This window comes from Cyphomyrmex costatus, unplaced genomic scaffold, assembly GCF_001594065.2.
Source record: "Cyphomyrmex costatus isolate MS0001 unplaced genomic scaffold, Ccosl1.0 scaffold502, whole genome shotgun sequence".
NCBI lineage: Eukaryota > Metazoa > Arthropoda > Insecta > Hymenoptera > Formicidae > Cyphomyrmex > Cyphomyrmex costatus.
Genome location: NW_017279285.1, coordinates 686,784 through 711,784, shown reverse-complemented (window position 1 = coordinate 711,784; position 25,001 = coordinate 686,784). Strand labels below are relative to the sequence as shown.

Sequence of the window (25,001 nt, the reverse complement as noted above, 5' to 3'; positions counted from 1 at the left end):
GAGAGAGAGAGAGAGAGAGAGAGAGAGAGAGAGAGTTACAAAAATTGGTTTAGGTAATTCAGTTATTGCTGCTATTTTTAATTAATAATAAATATTTCATAAGTGGCTTTTTATTAAAATATTCAAATAATATCAATTTCGTAATTTTATATTACATAAATTGCGTAATTTTATGTAAAATAAATTACGTAATTATTTTATTTGTTTAACGAAACCTTCTTGTTTCATCGGATTAAAAACAATGAATTATCCGCGGTAGGAATTCTTATACATGTATTCCTTCGATAATTGCGATCCCGTGGCATTTCGATCTGTGTTTCAAACAATGGAATTTATTCACGAAATTATAATATCGCCAACGAAACGACGCAAACTTTTTCATACGATTGCGAAAACGTTCTATTCGACGATTTAATTAGCATTCTCTGACAGCGCCGGAACTTCCGCTTTTCTTTTTCTATAGCTTGCCAGGCCAGTTGTCGGAGAAGAGCAAAAATTTTTCCGTTGGATGTTCCCAATTAAAAATTCCGGATAGCTGAGCGCGCCTAATTATCGCCCGTGCACGGAACAGTCGGGCGAAGTTCTTAATCAGCGATGGTTAATTGAGAAGCTGCGGTAGCGATCGACCAATTCTACGAACAAAACCACTTCTGCGGAAGCTTTATACGTATGCACCGCTGCCTCGTTTTTTTCCTTGCGTTTCTCTTCAGACTGCGTCCTTTATTTTTCACAAGAAAGGCAAGTAAAGAATGGATCGCGAGGAAGGATCGAAAATTCTGTCTTCTCATAGCCTTCGCGAGTTGAGAGCCATTTCTTGCAAGCTAATTCTTCAGTTCCACCTTCTTATTTAGAAGATTCTCTGATGTAGGATCGGACTTTTTTTTCTTAACAAAATATATTTCTGCAACTTCAGTCTACAAACATTCGTTGAAATATTTATTTATTTATTATTATTTCAAATATAACTATTATGTTACTTCATTATAAGAACTTCTTAACAATGTATCGCAATTTTAACTAACAAAACTCACTATTTTCAATTATATTCAATCATACTTATATTTTTTTAAAAATCTGTAATTAAACACACTACACACATATATGTATAAAAGATTCGATAAACTTATTAGAGCATTCTATATGTTCCGTACATCATGCCTTTCTACAAATTATGCAAACTCGTGGAGATGGCTAGCCGATTGTAAAGTAGAATGTCGGAGGGAAAGTAATCAAATTTCAGTCCTGTTAAATCCTGCAATGAATGTGCATTCCGAGGAGCGTCATCCAAGGTAGACAGGAGAAGGGAGACAGGGGTTGAGAAAGGGCGTGAAAGGAAAGCATGGAGAGGAAGTACCGTCACTCGAGGGCGATTAACGATCACTGATAAAACGTCCGATGGTAGGCGAGTTAGAGAGATTGACTGCTTTCGCAATAACGCCAGGATAGCATTAGCAATCTAGTTTATTAATTTGCTCGCTACTTAGAGGAATGCGTTAATTAATCGGCGTGTTATCAGATAGTTGTAGTGACTGATGAGCTACGAGGTAAAGAGGGTATACGTTCTCAAAGACACCGCAGAATTGACGCTAAGTAATAAATAGATTACAGGAAAAAGGTTGATAAATTATTTTTTGACTTTAAGAAGTAATTCTCTTTTTGTTTAATTATTAAAAAAAGAAGAGGAATTTATATATGTAAAACCACAATGAGAGAGAGAGAGAAACAAGCCGTAACGGTCAAGCTACAATTAAGTGTGAATTTATATAACATTTAATTTATATACAATAACAATTTATATACAATCGACGTACAGTTGAAAATCAACGCTGTATATAAATTCAGACGCAATTGTAGAAACACCCAAGATTCAGCTTGATTGTTTTACAGCTTGATTTTAATTTTCAACACGGTCCTGTAAGATTAAATATTGTTTATATGTAAAAATTGACAATAAAGTATTTAAATTGATATAAAAGTGCCGCTATTGAAAATTAATTATTACATTAAAATGACATAGATTTAGAATTTCCATATATTGCCCTATCCTAATTTAGCTCAATTAAATTGAGTTTACTAGCATCAAATGTACTATGTGTTTGTAAAATTTAATGGAACACTTAACGTATGTTCGATTAAATTGATGTATCGCTGGTATTACGTTCATTAACGAACTGTCGGCGCGTTTGTATCTCATCGACGTTACTCCTCGCGATAATTGTCGCTAATTACGCTTCACGCGTTCGCTTTATTTGAACAAACGCGCCATTATTTCTTTGCTTCTTGGGTCATTGTCCACCTCGTTACAGTGATCGTTCTAATGAATTGTCGCGGGTTTCGATATTAGATATATATATTGTATCGATTTAGCGACACGTGTCGCGGCGTCTGTTTTATTTCAGTTTGGAGCACGTTAGACTGAATCACACTTTGTCGACAGTTAATAAAGCAGAAGACAATTACATTGACATTTTTCCGAAGATTTCTTCTTTCAAATATTCTCTGTTAAAAAAAAACCGTGTATATTTCTTTCAATTTCCTATTAAAGTTAAAATAAAGAATATCGTTACAATATCAATTCGTACACATATCAATTTGTTGGAATAATATTTCAAAGCTCAGAGTCAGTCTTAATCTCTTTTTTAAATCAATACGTGAAAATTTAAAATTTTATCAAACAATAGTCATATTTTATTGTTCGATCAGCAAAATCTTTTATCTGGATCAATTAAATATAGATTGTATTCAACAATGTGTCGATTCTGCTTCAGGCTTTCACCAGGGATATATCACGTACTGTCAAACAATGACAATCGATGCACGGACGCCACTGCAATCGTGCAGTTTATATTGAATGCGCTTTTTTCAGGAGAAATCCGTGTAGCGAATAATTTGTGAATAGCGTCCAACTTGGTTTAGCGCTAAAATACTTCCGCTAACAAAGAGGTGAATAAAATTGTCTTTTTTTCCGTACAACTGTGTAGTCTCGATGTAATGAAAGCTTGCATCGCGGTGGCCCCTTTTTCGCATTCATCCCTCGGTTGCCATCGCGTCGCTTCTCTCGCGAGCACAGTTTTTCACGACAGCAGCTACCTTCCGTTTGTTTATAGCTTCAACTATTTACCGTCGCCGAGGAAACAGGAAGGTTTTATCACAGACCTACGTTAAACTGTTAACAGAATGACACGCGAGAAAAATTTCCTTGAGTTTGTTATAAAAAAATAGCGTAAAATACTTTTGCGTGATTTTATTCTTTAAAGCTTTATTCCATACTTATTGACATAAACAGTAGGATTTGACATATCAAACAAAAATTGCTGCAAACACAATTGCTAAAAATGTTAAACAAATACATTTTGTGTTTGTCTCTAATTAAAATACATAATGCACTTTGAAATGTCTATATTTTTCCAGTATATAAATTAACGAAAAAATGTTGTCTGAACATCTCAAAGTAGTTATAATATAAGTCTTTCAAAACTGAAAACACTAGGCTATGTCTAACTAAAAAAAAAAATAAAATTTTGTACAAAAAACACATTTTGAAAGTCTGCTCTTCATATATTTTAATGTATTATTAAAAGGTTAAAACGTGATTTTTAAATTTGTGATTAAATGGACAGGTTAAACAATTTTATTATATAAACTATAAGTCAACACAAATTTTCCATCGATTATTTTCTTTGTATTTTGTCCCGTTACTGATAGATTGACAAATTCTATTCTCTCTATTTTAGACAATTAATGTCAATGTAACGTGAATTAGCGCGGAAATAGGTTTCTGGCTAACGCAAATGTATTATAAATTAACGTGACTGCACACAGACAGATCTACACTCGTAAAATGAATAAAGCAAGACGGTTGGATAAGAGAAGTACTTTCGTCACGCAAGAAATTTGCGACGAACGGAAGTTAAATTTGCATTAGGTCGTCAATTGCATAGGAAAGGCCTAGGTATGTGCGGACTTTAGAGCGAAATCCAAATATCTCGCTTACGTGCCCTATACGAACCGTTGACATTAACCGTGCGCTGATTCGTTAGCGATCGCTAATGCTGCCGTTCGAAAATTAACGAATATCAGTAATTGAGCAACGAGAAAGGAAGGGAAGGGTCAGATCGTGTAATATTCACTTCGTTCTCGTGACGCCGGATCAATATTTAATAAATGTTTCAATCTACCTGAAACAACAAATTTATTGGCTTGAACGATTACCATTCGCCGACAATCGTGCCCGAGGGGCCATGCGCAACTAATTAAAAGCAGGGGGTATAATTGAATATTAAGAATTCTGCCCGACAAAGCGACAAGCGACCGACAGGAGAGGGAGACAAACCGAGTGTACGATAGGGGAAAAGCAACGGCGAATTTTCGTGGAACAGTCGAGTTGCGACTGATTTTAATTAAAGACAAACATCCCCGTTCAACTAGATGAGGACGCGACGCTCTTTCGCGGCCAACTTCGAGGAACAACCGTCAAGAAAGACTCATCCGCTTCTTTTTGCTTCATCCTCTTTGTCTTTCTTCCGTTACTCCTTGTTTTTCCCGTTCCGTTTTCTTTCGTTTTTCTCCTTTTTTTTCCTTTCTGGTCCGTCGTTGATTTTCCACGGCATTCGCCCTCGGCTCTTTTACGCCAACTATCCGACGAAACCTCGGACAAGACGTCGAAAACTAGAAACGAACCGAGCAAAGAGAAAGCCGGCGATAGAATGGGGAAAGGTTTTCAAGAGATGAGACTACCGTTGAACGAATGTAGATAATTTTCAGAGAAAACTCACAAGCGGAGAGGCGAGAGTTGGTTTGGACCTTCGTCGAGATAATTTGCGAAAAGTGACGCCGGCTTGTTCCAACGACCCTCGCGCTTCTCGCTTTTCCTCTTTTACTTGGTTCGAAGTACACAAATAGACACTTAGAAATTGGTCACTTAAACGTTGCTGAAATAAAACAGTGGTTGTATGTTTCTTTCGCTCTGGAAATAAAATAACTTTCGTTGTTAGAAGAAAATGGAGGAAACAATACGTGTGGAAAAATGCGGGAAGCTATACATAAATGGAGTTATTAATGAAAATCTGCTGAAACATTATGAATATTTTTGCGATACGGAGAAGGTATAATAAATTTCTGTATCTTTACGGCAAAAGAGACCAAAGAAGTAAATCCACGTTACTTATGGCCTCCAACCTCTCGTATGTCGTCGAATCTCTCGCAGCGAAATGCAACTCGTACCGTATCGCTTTGCCGGTGAAACAAGGTGGACTCTAATGAATAACGAATGAGGGAGGAAGACCGAACGAAGTGGAAGAGTAAAAGATTAGCTTCTGGCGATATTCCTTCCATCGCATCTATCTTCTTTATTGCAAATTCGACTAGTCGACGTGACGCCGCGCACTCTACGCGCGCACTCCGGGAACAATAAATGACTCCTACGGAATTCCATCCGGCACCAACGCATACGCTCGCAAGGCGCGGATCTCGCGATAAATGGAACTCATTGTCAGATAAAATGAATCGTGGAAACTCTTGCTCAAGGTCGTGGTGCCGCATTGCGCTCGGCTCGATGCACCAGTATCGATTGTTTCTCACAACTCTTTCAGAATCAAAAATTTCAACAATAGTAAAATAAAAACATTTCATATTTGTGTGTTGGAAACCGTTCACTCAAGCTTCTTATCCTTCTTAACGTTTTGTGTTGAATTTTGTAACATATTCGAGTGTTAACTTGATATAACGTGATTATATTATTTAAATAGTTTGTGTCAAATTGGCATTCAACATTTCTTAGTGTCAAAGTAACAATTTATGAGTAAGTGAATAAATAACATAAAAATAATGTATTTCAAAACGTAAAATTTGAGATGAACGCGAATAAAATGTGTGTTCATTTAATGATATGATAAAAGTTAATTTTCTTGAAAAAAAAAATGCTTCCACGATCTGTTTACAAACTGTATCAGTATTATTTTCTTAAATAATACTTGTATTACTTACAACGTATTCATTTTAAATTAACTTTGAGTGAACGTTTAGGACATGTGAAATGTGTTAAATTTAATCCAACATTTTTCAACAGTGAATCTATCATTTGTGAAAAATCACAGAGAAACAATAGATATTATCAAATAAGAGTTCGATAAGAGGAAAATATGCAACTTTTTCAATGCATGAATGCATATTTTCATGAAAGGTATTATAATTGCGTTAGTATCATGTTATGCAACAAACGGAGCAATCAATTTGTTGGGAAAGTGCCGTAAAGCAGCACATCCAAAAAATCATAAATCCCACTAAAACTCCTGACCAAGTTAAACAAAGGGTGAGTCAAGTATCCAAAAACACGAATACGTGGACACGATATCGTTTGGTGGAAAAGAGTGGTTCGTTACTGACAAAGGGGTAAACGAGTGGAAACAGCGATCGGGGGAAACAAGATCCGAGCGCAGGAGATTAGTTTCCAGGGGATACGCGACTTTTTCCATCTCCGGCGATCCGCGAGACGTTCGAATTTCCGTCGTAGTCAGCCATGCGACTCACGCGAATCCTTCCCCTATCGGCGGAGGATGTGTTTCCTGTAGGATGTTGTATCCTTAATGTGTTTACCTTGGCTCCTGACCCTGATCGAACCCTCGCGTGTCTTCCCTTCTGCACGCTTGGAATATCCACTTGAAGAACATCCATGCTCTTCGTCGCTTAGCCTGGCTGTTAGGCGAATACAAATTGCGCGGTGTGCAATGTTAATGGATTGTCACGACTTAGAAGTGAACGATCCTGGAAGCATATGCTAGAACATGGAACCGTGCTAATAAATTAGACTTGTTAGTTCCACGTAAGGACAAAAGATAACACGAAACAAATTGGTTTGCTTCATTTCTAACATTCAGTTAGCATAAAAATAAAATTTTAAAAGACTCCTACATATTAAATGGCGTCGAAATGCAAAAGAATGTTCGGTATTACAAATATATTTCTTTTCTACTAATCAATAAATCGATCTTTCATTTATTATATCTACATTATTGAAGAGGTAGAATAATCGAGAGAAAGAAACATTTCTCGCAATATTACATTTTAGGAGAATAAATAAGCAATAAAATCATATTTTTTAATTATAAGTGAACTCTATTTTAACAGCTTCTTGATTAAAACTTAACTACGATGATAGTAGAAATCAAAAAATTGCGACAAATAATGATCTTAATATTTTTTCCAGGTAAAAAATTCGATTTCAAATTCGTTAGAGAACCTGTTATGAAAAATTTAAAAACTCGCCGAGTTGTAGAATATCCCTTATGTATTATTTAGGCGTGATCTCTAAAATTTAAACTTTACAAACCGTTTACGTTATTGACAGAGGATTGTACGAAACGCAGTTACTCGCGCGCGTTCATTTCAAATTCAATTTGGCGTCGCATCAGTCTGCGACACACAACGTCAATCCCTATGCTAATTCAATTTTCCTGGCATGGTATATGCTCCTAGAGTGAGACTTTCTACCTCGAAGTGGCACACATGTGTATTTAACTTAAAATGATGTGTCTTTCAACATACACACTTCTAGTGCATTTAATTAAGGAAAAATTAATGGATTGCCTATCCAATAAATCATAATTATTCAACAAGACAGTTGTAATTCGTAGCGATGGTGGATTTCTGTTTAGAGGCAATCGAGAGTAACACAGTAAGTGAAATCGAAATTGTTTTAATGACCCAAGACGGTCATTGATATGCCAAACACGGTATTCTACTCAGCACCATCAAAGCAGGAAACCCCATTCGTAGATAAAGCTTCCGAAGAAGCATCTATAAACTATCTTCCATGTTTCCGTGCTCTCATCCAACGGAGACCACATCTCCCATGGGATAAGACAGGAGGAACCGGCCACCCTTCTTCCTAAATTCTTTCTTCGGTAGTCTCGACGGCAAATTGATAGATCGCCCTATGACCCGCAGTGATCTCGCACGGTTGCATGTGGGAGATACGTCACGTGATTTGATGGATTCGACTGCGATTTTATCATATGAAAGGACAAACTATGTAATAAAAGATAAAATAAATGATATTTGCACGCGCGCTCGCATGTCTGCACGCTACATCGTTCAAGTCCGCTTCAAGGAATTTCCATGCCTTGAAAGATAGGAAATTTTTATACGCGGATACTTCTCAAAGTTACGTAAAAGACTGAAGAAAGATTGCCGTGCAGGAAATGCGACACGTGACAGCTCTATGAATATATATCTCCGGTGGAATTAAGTGTGCGAGAGCAATAAGTAACATCTTACTTTTCAAACAATTTTAAGACAGAATGAAGAAAATTGTTTTCGTGAAGAATTTTACTATAGCGACACAGAATCCTTAATGTCAGGAGAATGTTGCGCCCCTCCACTTCTCGTTTAAATAAAAATAAGACCGTACATGTGTGTGTGTGTTTTAAACAACCAACCATCTCTCCATTTCTCGGGAGACAGAAAATACGCGCTTAACGTACTATTAGTCCTCATCCTTTCGCGGGCGTATAGTAGAACTTGCCCCATAGGTGCAGCGGCAATTTAAGCTGCAGACGTATACGACGACGCTGCGAAACCATGTGCAGAGAGCACGGGCGCAATTACACGTTTGCTCGCGCCGCTAACTTTTCGCCGCCCCAAACTTTAATGTATACCTACGTCGAAACGAAGATGCGGGATATGCCGTGAAATGAAATCTACGACGGGGTGGTATATACGCGAGTCGCCTACGCAGTCCCCACGTAATCCCGACAACGTAATGCAACGGCTGTGCGCGGCGCACAACCTGATTATGTCCATTTGTTGCCCACTCAAAACCCCCAGACGATATCGCGGAACTTAATCCACCTGAGTTAGTTGCGCGTGCTCGTTCCTCGTGGGATCGTCTAAGATTTATCTTCTTGTGAAATATTTTCTCCCGGCTTTCCAACACACCGACCGAGTCTTTCTCTCGCTCAGGCTTCGCCATGGCGCGCGTGTGAGATAGAGAAACTATATACACGCTCGCTTTACTCGGGCACGATCGTGCCTCGCTCGCTCTCGCAGCTGTATCTCGAAGCTGCTTGGTTCCGTTTTACGTGTGCGGCATTCCCGCGGGTACGGCTTCGGATAGCTGCGACTGATAAACCGACGTATAAATATCCCCGACAACTTTGCATCCCGGCTATTTCACAACGCGTTAAACAGAAAAAGGGGAAAAAGCTTGATAATAAAGATTCGTGTCCATCAGGAAGTTCGCGATTTTCCGACTGGCCGCACACGTCCATTTCGCAAGCGAGCGATTTAATTGGCTGGAAAGCTAATCGTTCGCTGGCATTCGTAATGAAAAGGTCACCCCATTAGCGAAGTCGTTCGTATCACTTTTACAATGAATCAAAGGGAGAATTTCGATGTCGGTGAGAGATCAAGGCCCGTCTGCGTCCTAAAATGTCGCATTTATGTGATAGAACTGACAGAGCACATCTCTATTCACATCTCCTAATTTACGCTACTCTTATTGTGACGCAAAAATTCAATGTAAATCGCGAGCCACTTTCTTTTATCTTTAACTTTAGGAGACTGTGTCGTTATTACTCTCGAAATCCTATGGAATCTTACTTTAAAGAGTAAAAATTGAGTCAATCTTGAAAAGAAGTGAAATTTTTAAGAGTGAAATTTTACTCTTTTTAGAGTAAGAGATTTATCCTAAAAGTTTTAAAGAGTATAACTATACGCGGGTAAGAGTTATATTTAGGTCTCAATGTATCTATGTTAGAATACTTGTACAAAATTTATTATTATTGATCTCAAATGCTTTTTTATTACAATATTATAATTTCATGGGATTTAAAAATTATAATATTATCATGTGTATTTAAAAGGAACATTTGAGGTTAATAATAATGTGAATAAATACAAAGTTTTGTGTTAATGTTTAGATATTATGCGTACATGCCTAGTCATTGTGTGTGTGGAACTTTCCTCTTATCTCAATACAACTTACAGAATTTTAAACAAAAAATGTATAAATGCAGGATACGCGGTATCTATTAGGAAGATACATTTTCGAGGACGAGTTTCGGGGCATCTTGAAGCGCAAGTGGTAACGCGTTTACTTAGTCAGACACGACTCTCCACTTTAGCCGGGATTAACGTCTGATAATAAAATGAAGTACAGAGGGATTAATTCGATTTCGCGGATGTTTCGCTTAATACACAGCCGACTGTCATTATCAGTTTCTCTGCCGGGTGTTAGTCTTTCCTCCGTAAGACCCGGGGCACGAAGTAGAAAGTTACTTAATCTTCTTACTACGCTTACCCTCGAGTCCGCCCGACGCCGCCTTAAACTTCGACTACCAGCATTTCAATGTATACGTATATTCACGAAACGTTAAGCTGTCGCTAAACCGTATCACAGGCGTTCGCGTCTTGCTCAACACTTTGCGACGAATATAGATTGTACAGTCCATTAAGATTTTCAGATTCCAATTTCATTAAGATTTTATTTTTTGTGGAGGACTTATACGAATTTGTTTATTAATTTTTTCGTTATATTAAATTTGCTTTATTGACATACATACTCGTATATTAATTGCGTGCACCCTTTCTTGATTTTTACTTTAGTTACGAATCCTTTTTGTACACAAATAAATAATAAAAATAATAAGTTTCGAAACATTATTACAGTAATATTTATATTGCAATTTTATGATATAAATTAATAAATTTTTCGGAAAAAGAATAAAAATCACGCATCAAAAGATTAAATGTTATAAATTCTTTCAATTATCAAAGAACTGAAAATACAAAAATAGTAAAACCCTTTGCAGAGTCAGATTTTTTAAGGTTAGAATGGTTTGTTATTGCAGTTAGAATTTTCCTATAGCTTCAATACACAATGTGTTATGTGTTGTGTAAGGATGTCTGAAAACAGTTCTGTATTTAGAAATAACAATAAAAATATTTTTCAACAAAAGTTACTGCGTAACAATTTAAATTAAAATAGAGAGATAGTTACAGAGTTTATATAATTTAATTAAAAACTAAAGCGTGTTTAATCGAAGACGTGTTAATAGCGAATTACAGTTCACGAGGAGATGAAGCTTTTGTCAATTTTTAAGTGAAAAGCGTTAACTTTCGTCAAACCGCGACAAGTATTCTTGCTCACAGCGAGAACGGATATCGTACGGATTTGTAAAATATTCGATCCTCTCCACATTTTCTCTTCGCTTCTGTTCTTTCCATTTTCCTCTCTTTTATTGCATTTTACGTGTGCTTCTCTTTCGTCGAGTGTACAGCGGCACTCCGGGTCTGAACATCTCGCTTTTTTAAAGGATCTTATCACGGTGCAAACGCGACCACGGTTGCGCCATAGCACACGACGTCAAATACGACGGTAGGTATCAATATGTACGTACCTACACGGTATATCTGACAGAGCTTGTTCGCGAGCGTGATATCGAATTGCGTAGTCATACGTGAAGGCAGACGGATGACGCATCCGATCGCCTGAGGAAATTCAGATCCTTATGTATCTACACGAGATTTTGCGAACTGACGGCGACGGAGAGGTGCTAGCGGATGGAGGCGCAACTATACGTACGAGTGCCCAAGAGGAATTTTCAGATCATGATCCACTGAGAAAGGGGGATATGCACCGAGGAGCAGGATAGGATGGAGTACCTGGCATCGACGGATCCGTATTATAAATCCGTTCGCGGAATCCCCGTGGTTATTTCGCGGTAGATATTCCCCGAGATACGATTTCGTCGTATACGCGAAATATACCGATAATAATCGTCGTATTAGATCTCTTGTCACGCCGATATCATACGTCGACGTAACGTGATAGACATTTCGCTCTTCGTTCTTCCCGGTTTTAATCTTTATCGCTATACGAGTTATATATCGACAAGATCGAGCGAGAGGAAGATTGGTATCCTGGCGTGAATATCGTAGATCTATATTCAGTAAAGCTCACGTAATACTCTATCAAAGCTCTGACAATAATTCTGTACTGCGCGATTCGCGTGCCGTTGAAACGGAGAAGTTCCCTACGGCGAAATTATTCTGTCTCCTGAAGTTTCCATGGAAATGAATTCCGTGCAACTGCGATACTTCGTGTAAAGAAGACGCGACCGTGGTCAATGTCCCCGCAACTTATAACGAAGGGCTGCACGTGCCGTAGTTCGCGATCGGTCGATTCATCGGGACAGGGAAGGTGGAGGGAAACTTTGCCGGCGGCATCGTACAGCTTTTTCATAATTGATCGTCCAATCGATACACTCCGCTATTCTGCTTTCAGGACTCGAGGCCGAGTTGTACTACGTGCGGGAGGGGGTGGTCAACACGTACGCGATGAATTTCGTCGTGCCTGTACCGGCGAACATAGCGGACCTAGAATTTTCATGGCAGAGCCTCGTAGGACATCCGGTATGTATATATATGTATCTAATTGTAAGATGCTTCTAAATATCCAGTCCTACACAAAAACATTTTTTTGAAAAAAATTTACGATTTTGCTGGATATAGATCTGAAAATAATTTTGTTGCAGTATCAAAATAATTATTTGTATTTGTTTATTTTTTGCAATAAATTATTATCTGAGACTTTTTAGCAAAATCGCTCTCTTTGTTACGAGTTATAATACTGTTTTGACGTTATTTGTTTTGTTTTCTATTCAAAATCTACTTGAAACAAAAGACTCTTTAATATGTACTGTATATGTCGTATGAGATTATTACAAACGCGTATAAGGAGAACTACCTTCTTTGATTATGAAAGGAATCACGATTCGTATATCCGCGACAAGGGATGTTAAAATGGATCTGCCGTGTGTTCGAGTAAAACGTTTCCGCCGGCCATTAACGAGACGCAACAATGCAGAACAAAGTAAACACGTGACCCGGCTGGAATGGTAACACACGGTATCCTCGTTTACGTTCCGCTGCGGGATGGTGGCCCGTCACGGTGGTTTACCGGGGGTGTTCGCCGAGGGTTAAGAGAGGCTTGGCATGGCTCGTGAGGGGTGAGGCACGACAGTGCAGGGCTGTATCAATACTCTATCAATATGAAATACAAACAGATGGCCTGGGCGTGTGAAAGGGACGGAACGAGCCGGTGTACACCGTGCGGTTCGGTTTTGCACTCCCTTCGGTCACCAAGGAAACCGAACGCGCCCTCGAAACCCCTCACAATGTGGTAGAGAACGCGGGAAAAACGTGAAAAGTCGCGGATCTCCCTCAATGGGATGTTAAACGACAAGGAAATCACCGTTCTACTGCATCTGATTCATCCTAATGGCGGTACCGAATTCTGCTAGTTATTATTCTGCCGATTAGCCTCAATCTGTACATTATCGTGTTATCTCTTTTTCGTTTTTTTTTCTATTATATCGTATCTTTTGAACATTTTAAGAACATTAAAGATGATATTATTCTTATACTCGATATTTGCAGTTTTTGTGTGCAGATTTTGTATAGAAATATTATATAAAAAGAGATAATGGAGATAAAAAATATCATGAAGCAATAATTACTTTAAAAATACAAATAATTACACACTCTTCATTAACATAAAGCATTTATTAGTAGTAGAAATAATAGGTTCTGTAAATATATATAATATGTTATATACCATATCAGCATTAAGTGAATTAATAGAATCTTTATAAGATCAACATACGGAAGTTAGAAGTTAAAGAATTTATAAGTCGCGATTGAATGACGCCGGCAAATTCTTTACTTGTCGCCATTCGTATGTTGATGAAACCCATATCGCAAATTCATTGAATCCAGGGATTTTCAGAACGAGCGTAAAAGGCCGATATGTTCACGCTGTGAATCCCAGTTAGAGGCGTCGCCATCGTACGAAAGACGTCCATCCACTCGCTCGTAGATGTATAACATACGTCTAGTACCATTACGGTGGACGCTTTATTGCGAGAATACCACGGCGACCCATCTTATCCCGCAAGGGAGTGTTTTCCAGCCCTCCACTTCTACGTTATCTCGTGGACCTATTCGTAGGTTCGTTAACCGCGAAATCGCACCATTTCCGTGATCACGGAGCTGTCGTTTCTCCTTATCTCTTGTTCACTTTCGACACGACGATGGAAGAGTTTCGCTGCTGAAAATGGTTGGAGGCGACAAAAGAATAAAAGGATGGTGTGTGTAACGGGACGAGAACCAGCACGAAAATTGGTCACTTAATTTTGTGCAGATAGTTCTACGATAGCTCCCTGTAAAAAGTTTGTGCAAGCGCAGTTTACTGATTCTAAATTGTTTGAACGGTACATAAATGTTAAATTATTAATCGTTATATATAAAATTACATAACGAATAATAATAATCCATTATATAAAAACTTTAGAATATTCTAAATTATCTTCAAAATTTTGAGAAAAATAAAACTTCTTAATTGCAGTCATATTCTTTTTAATATTCTTTTCTATTATTAAAATAATTTTTAAATATTCAATATTAATTAAAAACAAACCGAAAAAAGTTTTTCTTCTTCTCTGTTTTTTAAATATATTCTTCTATTTCTTTTTTAAATTTTTAGAACTTTTTAGAACTAAATTTTTTCGTTTACGTAATACGTTGCGTTAGGAATTAAGAATGCTAATATCTGGATTAAACACACACACACACATACACATTCTTTGAAAAGAAAGTCTATAAAGAGATTTATCAATAAACTCATAAATAGTAGACATGGGTGATGCATGTGCAAAACGTTAAAATGCATTCGCGAGGCTCTGATATATGTTAAAAATTTCTTGCTGCTTGCTAAAAGCGTAGCAAATTCCGTCCAAACACATTTATGCACGTTGAGATATGATGCCTCATGGCGCATTCAGTAGCGACTCGATTAAACGTAGTGTTATCCGGTTTTATCGGTCCATCCTCGGAACAAAAACTTCTTTTCCTCTATCAGGGGAACGCTACCGTTGTGATTCTGACTCACCAGAATATTACTCGGTTTTTGCGTATCTGCATCCTGCGATACGCAGGACGAGAAGATCTCTCGTAGGATATCGCGACGTTCCAGCTAATCCGGTCATCTGGACCGCCGAGTTCGATCGATGAGTCACGACACTTTGTTACTCCCTTTATCCGACGGTTTCATCTATCGAGTAGTAGCTCCCTACGAACGAATCGATCGCATATCGCGATGGCACTCTCCGCTCGTGCATAATTCCACTGGTATTCCGGTCGCGAAATGTTGGAATCGCGTCGACGGCACTCGTTGTTGACGGCACGAACAGGAAGGAAACGCTATTTTTCACTTTTAACATGTTTCATCGGTAAGATTGCCCTCGGAAACGTCACCGCGCGGCAGTGAAAAATGGTGGAACGAAGCGAGGACCTGGAGAAAAGCAAAAAGAGATCGCAAAGTAACACGGAGGCGGAAGCAACTTCGAGCGATAGCACCCTCGATTAGGTACTCGATTCGTACTACGATGAATCGAGGTATTATGCATTTATTTCTTCCCCGTCGTCTTTTCATCTTTTCTTCTGTTCTTGACTCGTTGCCTGCAGCGAAATGGGAGTTATTGGTTGTTCCGCGCAAAAGGATATAGACTGAAATGAAGTTTCTCATCGACGAGGGGTGGCGTCACGCCGAATCGGGGATGATTTGTGAATCATCCACTTGTTAGGCGAAAGTTTCGCGCTACTTTTTTATCCCTTGAGTTGGGACCGGGGTATGGCGATAGGGTCGTGGAAAATGTGGAAGGGTGTCGCAGTCTGGCGGTACACAATACTGTTCCTTTTCTGTTCTCGATTCTTCTTTCCCCTCCTTTTCTTCTTCACGAAGCTAATTTCTTTTTCATATATATCTCATGTTACTTTCTTTTACACATTCTTATTTCGCTCATATTTTCCTTCTTCTATTTTCCAAACTATCATATTTTTCCCTTCTTTTGTTTCTTCACTCATTTTTCCTTCGCCTTGCTCCCTTCCTCCCGCACCCTCGTTCCATCTCACCGAGATCGGGTTGGGAGCTGGGGTGGATATAGGGTCGTCTGCGATCTCCCCAGGGCGACAATTACTTGTAATACCGTTGGTCTCTCGGGGCCGATGGGAACTCGATGGGGCGTACTTTCTGTAAGAAAAAAAAAGGATATTACTGCAACCCACATCGAGTCCGGCGTCGCTCCCTCACGAAGGGCACGATCTGTCGCCCTTGTCTTATCACAGTTGACGTGTCTGATGATCTGTCAGGGACCTCTTTTCAATTAAACGTGCACATGTCCTGTCTATCTCATGCGAATAGCACATTTATATAATTGCAATGCAACATTTATTATGTAACATATAGTTTTACGTTTGCCAAGAAAATTATCGCAAAGGTTGTTCATTATAAATAAATTACTATTAACAATTTGTTTTATATAATACCTACTCTTGAATCTTCAACAAAATATAATTTAATAAACATTGAAATAAATTTAAAAAAGCAGGCATCTAAATGATTACTAAAGAGAAATTCACTCGAATTTGATTGAAAAACGTTGGTTTAATGAAAATTTTTTCCCATTCCGGATATTAATGGTACCATATGTTGCGACATCAAAAATAAATATCCTAATGCGGAATAGCGAAATTCTCTTGAGAATCAGATCAATCCAATATTCACCTGGGAACGTATCCCTTAACTACTAAATACCAATTTGCGATGTACTCGGCGGACGTTCGCTTTATCGAATGACGCGTCCACGTACCATCGAATTCCGGCCACTTCCGTTAATTAATGAAATCCGAGCTGCGGCTCATTCATCACAGGCGATCGTACGCGTTCGCATCGGAACGGGCCGTATCTCGTCGCTCCGATATGTATGCATGGTGTAAACGATGCGCGTCCGTACGCCTTTACGATGCGATGATGACGGCAATTTCGAATTAATTGCAAATTCACTGAGATCACGCTGGTTGGCTGACGGCGGGGGTGATTAATGTCTCCGTGCTAATCCGGAGCACCGGCTTCCCGCCCCCATGGTCCATCCGCTAGCCGCCCTCCGTCTCGTTCTTCCGGCCATCGCGGCGCTTATACGTATGGTAAGTACTGTGGGATAACAATCTCGTGTTTCGGATAACAGGGAATATCACCCACGGGGACACCCGACACCCGTCTCTGCCGTCGCAGCGGTGGCCGTGACAAACGCACTCACCGCGGATTATACGACATAATCGCTGGAAACCCGAGCGCCCGACGAACGTGCGGTAATTTTCCTGAAATATTCACGGAAGATTTCGGTGTCGAAGAACGCCCGCGTTTGCGGCCGTGTAACGGGAGACAATGACGGAGGGACGGTTGTGTTGGATTTAACGATGGTAGATTACACCGTGACGTTCTACCGTGCGGTGATTTCGGTAGACATTCAGATGAACCTTATAAACGGAATTGACTGGAACATCGCTTTTCCATTTTCCGTTAATATAATATCTCGACAAGTTTGAGACCAACTTATTAAACAACTGAAATTGCCTGATGTTATCGAAGGATAATAAAAGAAGTTGTGTTATGTTATTAATTTAAAAATTAGATTCACTCGACATTACAATTGGCGCAATTATTTGTTTGTACAATTATAAATGTTTATTATCTGCTATTATCAGCTATTATCTACTAATCTTAAAATATACTTATTAAAATATTATAGAAAAACTCATTATTATATACTCAAAACAGGAATTTATTTTCTTTTGAAAAATATTATAAAATTGATCGAAGAAACAAACTTTTTATAATAAATCTAAATATATAAAAAAAAGTACCAATACGAGCCAACACAGGTTGTTCATGTGAAAATCATTTTTATATCAGAGAGAGAGTTTAATATAAACCTGATTAAAATATTAAACTTACTAGAATTTTCAAAATATATTTTGAATAAATTTAATGTTTGTGAACTTACAAACTTGTTATGATAGATTTTTGGATATACAAACTTTTGAAATATTTGAAACAAGTAATTGTTATTTACATATTTTTCTATATGTATATATCTATGTGTAATATAATCCATTTTTAATATAATATATTTCATTATAATTTTAATAAAATATAATGTACTATATACTATCTATTTCCAATATAATATACACAAATGTTGTATTGCGAAACGGAAATATCTCATTTATATAAAAATCGCAACGTGTCTTTAGGTCTGCCGTATGACGCATTCGATGTTTCTGTAACGAGAAAAATATGTTCGATGGCGAAATATCTTTTTTATCGGATGCAGAAACCTTGTCGGAGAATATCCGTGCACGTCTATGATATAAAATATTCAAAAAGGAATCCCATATGGAGTCATCGTATACTGTAACGCTTTGCATTGTTGAAGCGAGAAAACGATGTAGACCGTTTATTGCCTCCTGGGATTACTCAAGAGCCGATAAAAAATTTACTGGCATCCACGCCGGATCTTCGCTAAAATGCATAAACGTGTCTAGCAAAGTTTGTCACGTTAATCCTTACAAAGTCCAGTATTAAATCAAATATATTCATTTGCAGATAGTTATTTTCACGCGTGTATATCGTTCTTTGTTTAAATATTATACAACAAATTTTAAACATTTAATATTTATATTTTGACAATTACAGTGCACAATTCTGAATTTCTTACTGTGATAATTTATCTCGATAAAAAAAAACATATTATTGCATAAATTATTTAAATTATATTTAAATTAGACAAACTGAGTTTCCTTTTTCCTAGTATTTATGTTACACTTATATATATTATTCGCTTAACTTTTCGAGGAAGAAGAGAGAAAACCACTTTTTTCCTCATAATTTTTTCAATAGAACAGCTTGATTGGTAGAAAGTTAACTGATTCACGTTTGCGAATAAATAATAGCACGTTATAGAGTTAGGTAATATTCCATGGCATATTTTGCGAAGTGCATATTGTGTCGATTTAGTAAATCGTCTTGGAGCTCAACTTAACTTTTGCGAACGGAACGTGGAGTTTCGGAACTCTCGAATGTCCGCGAACAAGACGTTAAGGCCCGAAACGTGGGTCGCGTTTAAACTGGAAATTTTGTATATACTGCATAATACGACCTTATTATGTTAAGGTATACGGTAGACTGCGACGCTCGCATGGGCTCCGCGGAGGGGTGAATGCATAATACAGTGCTGCAACCCGGAATACTTGTTCGATATAGTGTAGGTGGGGAGATTCAAGTTCGTATCCAATGGAGGAAGGAAGCAAAGTAAAGGAGTAGAGTTGTTGCGTGGTCGATTTGGTACTGGAGCCCGGTACGCGGTATCGATATTCACGATTCGACAACGATCATATTTTCTCTTGGCCTGCGGTATTATTGTTGCAACAGGAAATAATAAAATACTTCTGGAAATATCGTTTTCATTTGTATGAGCTTATGGCGAATAGGTCGGAACAATTGATATGCAATTATTTAACATTTTTTTTTCTAGTTTTATTTTGTTTTTATGCATATGTGTGAACAGTTCTGAATATGAAATATGTTTTTTGGAGAAAAATCTCATATTTATTATCGCGCGCGATATAGTACAGTAAAAAACTAAAAAATTATTATATTAAATCGCAAAAGACCGTAATAATTGCAATAAGTATAAGAATTGCGTCCGACAATATAGTGTTTATTTTAAAGTAATATATTATCAAACAAAGAATTAAATGTTTTACACAATTAATAAAATTTAAAAAAAAAGTAATAACTTATTCGTAAAATAAACGTACAATATTAAAAAATTTTTAGATTATATTTAAAATATATTGTTTTAATTCTCTGTCCCGGCGAGATCTTTAAAGGTACCATCGACATTTTTATTGTGAACTTTAATAGATAAATTTAAATTTGTGAAAATAAATGAAATATTGTGCAATCTAATTTATATATGTATATGATATATATATATATATATGATGATAAAAAGTCGTTGTTAAAACTTTTACAATTATAATAGAATTTGTTCAGATTTTTATATAATCCAGAACGATAAAAAATTTCCTCTGTTTCTCGAAAATTCCTGCTGCCGATGCAAGAGAATAAAAATTTATGTTGCCGGCGGAAGGTTAATGACACTGAAGAGTTTTTTAACGAATGCGAAATGTTTTGAACGTAGAAAACAGCTTATATCTCTTTTTGACGTTACATGAATGGCGTATTCGAATGCACTGTATTCACAGCCGGATTTGTGAGAAAGAACTTTAGCAGCGGGTTACTAGTACAAATAAGGAGGTAAGCCAAATGACGCGTATGTATTAATTTTCTCCCTCGCGCTTGGCGACGCTGGTAACGGCTTTCATCGTCAGATATACATGGCGTTGACGTTTTAATAATTTCATTCGCTGCGTCAAGAGCCCCATTTTCCCGGCGCCATCGCGAGGCATTTTCCGCGAGAGGATCGAATCTGCTCCCTTTCTCTTCGAGGTAGATTCAATTCCAACTTGTAGAATTACATGCACCCGCCGGCGTCGACGACGACGACGACGGCGTCGCGGACCTGGCGTGACGCGCGGCAACGTATATAATTCCGCGCGATTCTTCGAGAAACTCGTTAATTCCTGCGAGAATAAGACTTTTCAATGGTGGTGGAGCGCGCGGAACGCGATATCGTACGGAAACTTCGTAATGGGGATGCACGTCGCGACGGTGGGTGGATAAATAAGGTGAACCGATCAAGAGAGGGAGGGGAAATCACGCGTTATCGAAGAGCTTCGAATACCGTCTTTCAGGAGTGATGAACTTGGCCAATGAAGCAACTTTGAATTCCGAAACATTGAAAAGTTTTATTAGATTCATTAATCTTTAAGTAGGTAAGTGGAGTGCTCAGGAAAATTCCAAAAATTTCAGTTATATTTTTTCATATATTATATGTATAGAGTTAAATTTACATTATTTATATCTTTATATGAGAGAGGAATATAAAAATAATGACTTTAGACAATATCTTTTATTTTTCTCTTCCAGAACAAGATTTGCAAAAGTTCTTGCCGATGCGGATAAATGTATCTATATATGTATGCCTTAGTACGACTTTAACGGCAGAAATGTTTATGGACACAACTGGGAGTTGATCATTCAACAATTGTTTGACGTTTAAATGCAATAGGAAAAATCTCCTAGAAGTATGGAAAGTGGGTCCTGTTGCATGACAATGCCAGGCCACATGTTACTAAGGAGACTAAGGAAGCATTCTTAGAGTTGAAATGGAATGTTCTCCCGCATCCACTTTACTCACCAGACATTGCGTCCTTCCTAATTATTATCTGTTTAGATCGATGCAACACGGCTTATCTGGTAAGCGCTTCTCAAATACCGAGGATATACGAAAATAAATCGATCAATGGATTGCTTTAAAGGATGCTTTTTTGTCGATGTGGTATCCGTGCCGGAAAGGTAGAAAAAAGTCATAGGAAATATTTCGATTAATATATAATGTACCGTTTTTGTTATTTAAAAAATTGCAAAAATTGACAAGAACTTTTGTACCGACTTAATAAGATATCTGTGCGTGGAATGTTGTGGCCACTTACCTACTTAGAGATTAAATTCATTAGAAGAGATAAAATGATGTCAATGTGATTAGATGATATCATTCGTATAAAACTTTCTTCGACACATTTTTTTATTAGAGCCTTATATTTACTTTTATCCAACCATGAGTCGTTCTAAATTTAAATGTCAAGTAACTATATAAGAATTGCGATTCCTAATCTTTCTATCGTTTAGTTAAATATCCTTGATATTTTGTCGGAACATGAAGCGCACCGCTAAAAGAATTTAGCGCATAAATCATCGTTATCACTTCAGCGATGCTTCGTTTATCGACAAAAGACCCACTACGTCGTTCTCCACACGTGAAGCACGCCGCGCCGCCAATTTAAGCGCGAGAGCTCCGTCGAACGAAAACACGATAAACGGTGATGTCCATCCCCGTCGAACATCGCCAAAACCCATTGTCGCCGTTTTCCTCGCGCCTCATCTCACCTTCGTGAATTTGTTCGATCCGACGGCCCTGAGGATCCGACGGTAAAAGTTGCCTATAGAAAACTCTTGGATTTCGTCATTAATTTTCCCAGTGGATGCAGGAGGAAGGGGGCGGACGGGCCGGGCTATAGTGAAGATAGTAGCGTCGGTGCTGCTGGCATTGAGCGATCATCTCATCTACTCGGAGAAAGTTAGATGAGGAAATTTGTCCTTGCGATAGGTTCACTCATAGTTCACAAACTTCGGTAGAAGGCCACGCTAGCTACATCGTACCGGTATACGTGTGGACGCGTGTACGTGTGTGGCGGGCACACCCATGTCCACACTCGCGTCGTTCGTGTACGTGAGGCGCTTCCGTCACTGTGGCGACACCCGCTAGATCGAATCATCCCCCTGTCGTGGACCACCCAGCCATGGAGATTCCGGAGAGCGACTACCCGAGAAAAGGAATTGACTAAACCCCTTGAGAATTAATATCTCAGTGGGGAGCAAACGATCTAAGTGCTTCAATAACCGTCAGAGTGGTTAAGGGTAGAAGATAAAATCATCCCCGTTCATGGCAATAGTAACTAGTCATTATATTTTTATTACTTTATCTCCACAGTAAAAATACATATCTACAGTGTTGTAGGAGCGTTTTAATTATATTATCAATTCTTGTTATTTGGACAAATACGAATGTAGTCACATGGTTATTAAAAACTACGATGAGCCTCTATTAATGCGATATTATTAGAAAATATAAAGAAGTTTACGCCGATTATTTCATGATGTTATTAAAGCATCGGCCGTATAATAGTATTATGATCCGTCTTTATTTCAAGATAGTTTTAATGTCTTAAGATGCTAATGCGGCTCTTTGATTTATGACACTTAAGACGGTCTTAAATAAGAACTATATCGACTATAAATATCAGCCATTGACTCATCTTTTCGCACCATTATTCTTATCCTTAAGATAAAATATGATGTAAAGTATATGAGACAATATGTAGGGGATGCGTCATGATAGGCAAAGTATGAGAAGCTCATCTAAAGGCGCCCGCTCAAAAAGGCGCCTTCTGCTTTATAGGAAACTTGGGATCAAGCGCTCGTTTATCAAACCGAGAATTACGGACATCTGTCCGCTTTGGAACCACGCCAAATTGAGCGAGCGTCCGCCTTTCACCAGCGGGCTAGTACTTGAGAATCGATGGAATATTACGTCCATACCTGCCTCTGTCTTCGTTTGATTAACGACGATTAAAACTGTAAGGGATCCTCGTGTTAACGCGATTCAAGACGACCAGACTGATCCGAAGTCTCCCTTTATGTAATGACCCGATTTTAATTAGTAAAACATTTCAGACAAATACTAAAGGTTGTTATAAACTGAATAATTTCTCGAGAAGAGAGGGGAATATTAATGTAGCAGACTATATTTATATTTATAATTGTATATATCTTGTATTTATATTGTATAACATGTTTTGATGTTTCTTTACAAAAAGTTTTTACATTCATAAGACAAATATTTGAAACACCTTTCCCATGAAAACTTTTGTCTGCTTAATTAAATATAGATATATTGAATTCCAAGAATAAGTAATTTTTAGATTAAAGTGTATATTATTTAATTGTTTAGTGGCACGTGTGTTTTTATAAGAAGGACGATGCATAAAGAATGCGTATCAATATAATGAATAAATTACCGTGCACGCACAATGCGTAACAAATCGCTCCCGCAAGAGTGCTTTCGAAATGGACAAGTTATTACCACGGACGTGCAAATTCGATATGAAAATTTGATTCGGAGTGGACAATATGCGAGGTAGTATACGCACGTGATCCCACGAGAGGCGTCCCTTGACGGGCTATCGTGACGGTGTATACTCGCAGGTAACGTAAATGTAATTATCGTTAGGTCTGCGGAGGCCAAGGATCTAATTACACGGTCGTCCAGATTCCGGGACTCAATGACGCGAGTCCATCGAGGCGTAAGCGCGTACGACGTGCGAGACGGAGGGATGAACGAGGGGCCACGACTTAAGCGAACTGCACGAGGACGCGGGCCAGCAGAGGGCGGCCAGCGGATGCTTGTGTAAGGTAGAAGGTCGGGATCAGGGGCTCGTTTATCAACCTCGGGATTCCAGACGTCTGTCCCGTGTCCCACGGGATGAATTTATCGGTTTTATAATTAAGCGTGGCTCGCGCAATACCGACGAGTAACTCCCCCCCCCCCCTCTCTCTTTTCTCTGCCTCCGTTTCTCGTTTTTTCAGCGACGCGATCTCGAAATAGGTGGGCGTACTTCGTTAACTCTCTTAATTCTCTTTCTTTTTCCCGCTTCTCTTCCGATACCATCTCTTCCGTTCCAAAACACTACGTGTTTCGCACGCAAACATTTTTCGGTCATCCAGTTGCAGGGGATAACGAACGAGACGAGATAGTGAAAAGATCGCCGGTTGCGCGCGAAGAATTTAATCCCGGGTCGCTCATGCTCCGATATCCAACGCGTTTAAATGGTCTAATACTCAAATGGATACGACTGGATTGAAGAGCGTTTTGATGAAGAAAATGTATACAAGAATGATATAAAGTTTATTTTATAGTACGTTCAGTGAAATTTCGCTCTGATTTTTAATAAATATATAATATTTAGCAAATAGAATATATTTTTAATAAAATGGAAAAGATGGTTTTGCTGAAATGTTTGAAAATGTAGCTAAATACAAATCTGAAAATAATTTTGTTGGACCGTCAAAATAAAATTATGCAGCATATCCAAACTAATTACTGTAATGTCAAAACGTACGTGTTCATCACGTTTGAGTTTTCTACGTAATTATTTTGATGACCTAACAAGCTTATTTCGAGATTTCCATCTAATTAACTTTTCAGATACAACACTTCAGCAGATTGTTCTTTTCTTTTATGAACAGAATGCAAAACTATTAGTTAAAACAAAAGTATATTGCATAACGAAATGATATCTAAAGGTGAGTCTAGACTATCGAGCCGAAACGCGAGCCGAACCTCGAGCCGAGCCGAGCC

General features: G+C 38.2%; 1 protein-coding gene across 1 annotated transcript in view; it reads left to right on the top strand.

The window, feature by feature from the left end:
* LOC108778580 (tyrosine-protein kinase Drl) overlaps positions 1-25,001 on the top strand; it is a 75,611-nt gene that overhangs the window by 13,008 nt on the left and 37,602 nt on the right. Inside the window, exon 2 of the mRNA XM_018545798.1 lies at positions 12,284-12,411. Coding sequence (XP_018401300.1) covers positions 12,284-12,411 — 128 coding nt within the window. The remainder of the gene's footprint in view (positions 1-12,283; positions 12,412-25,001) is intronic.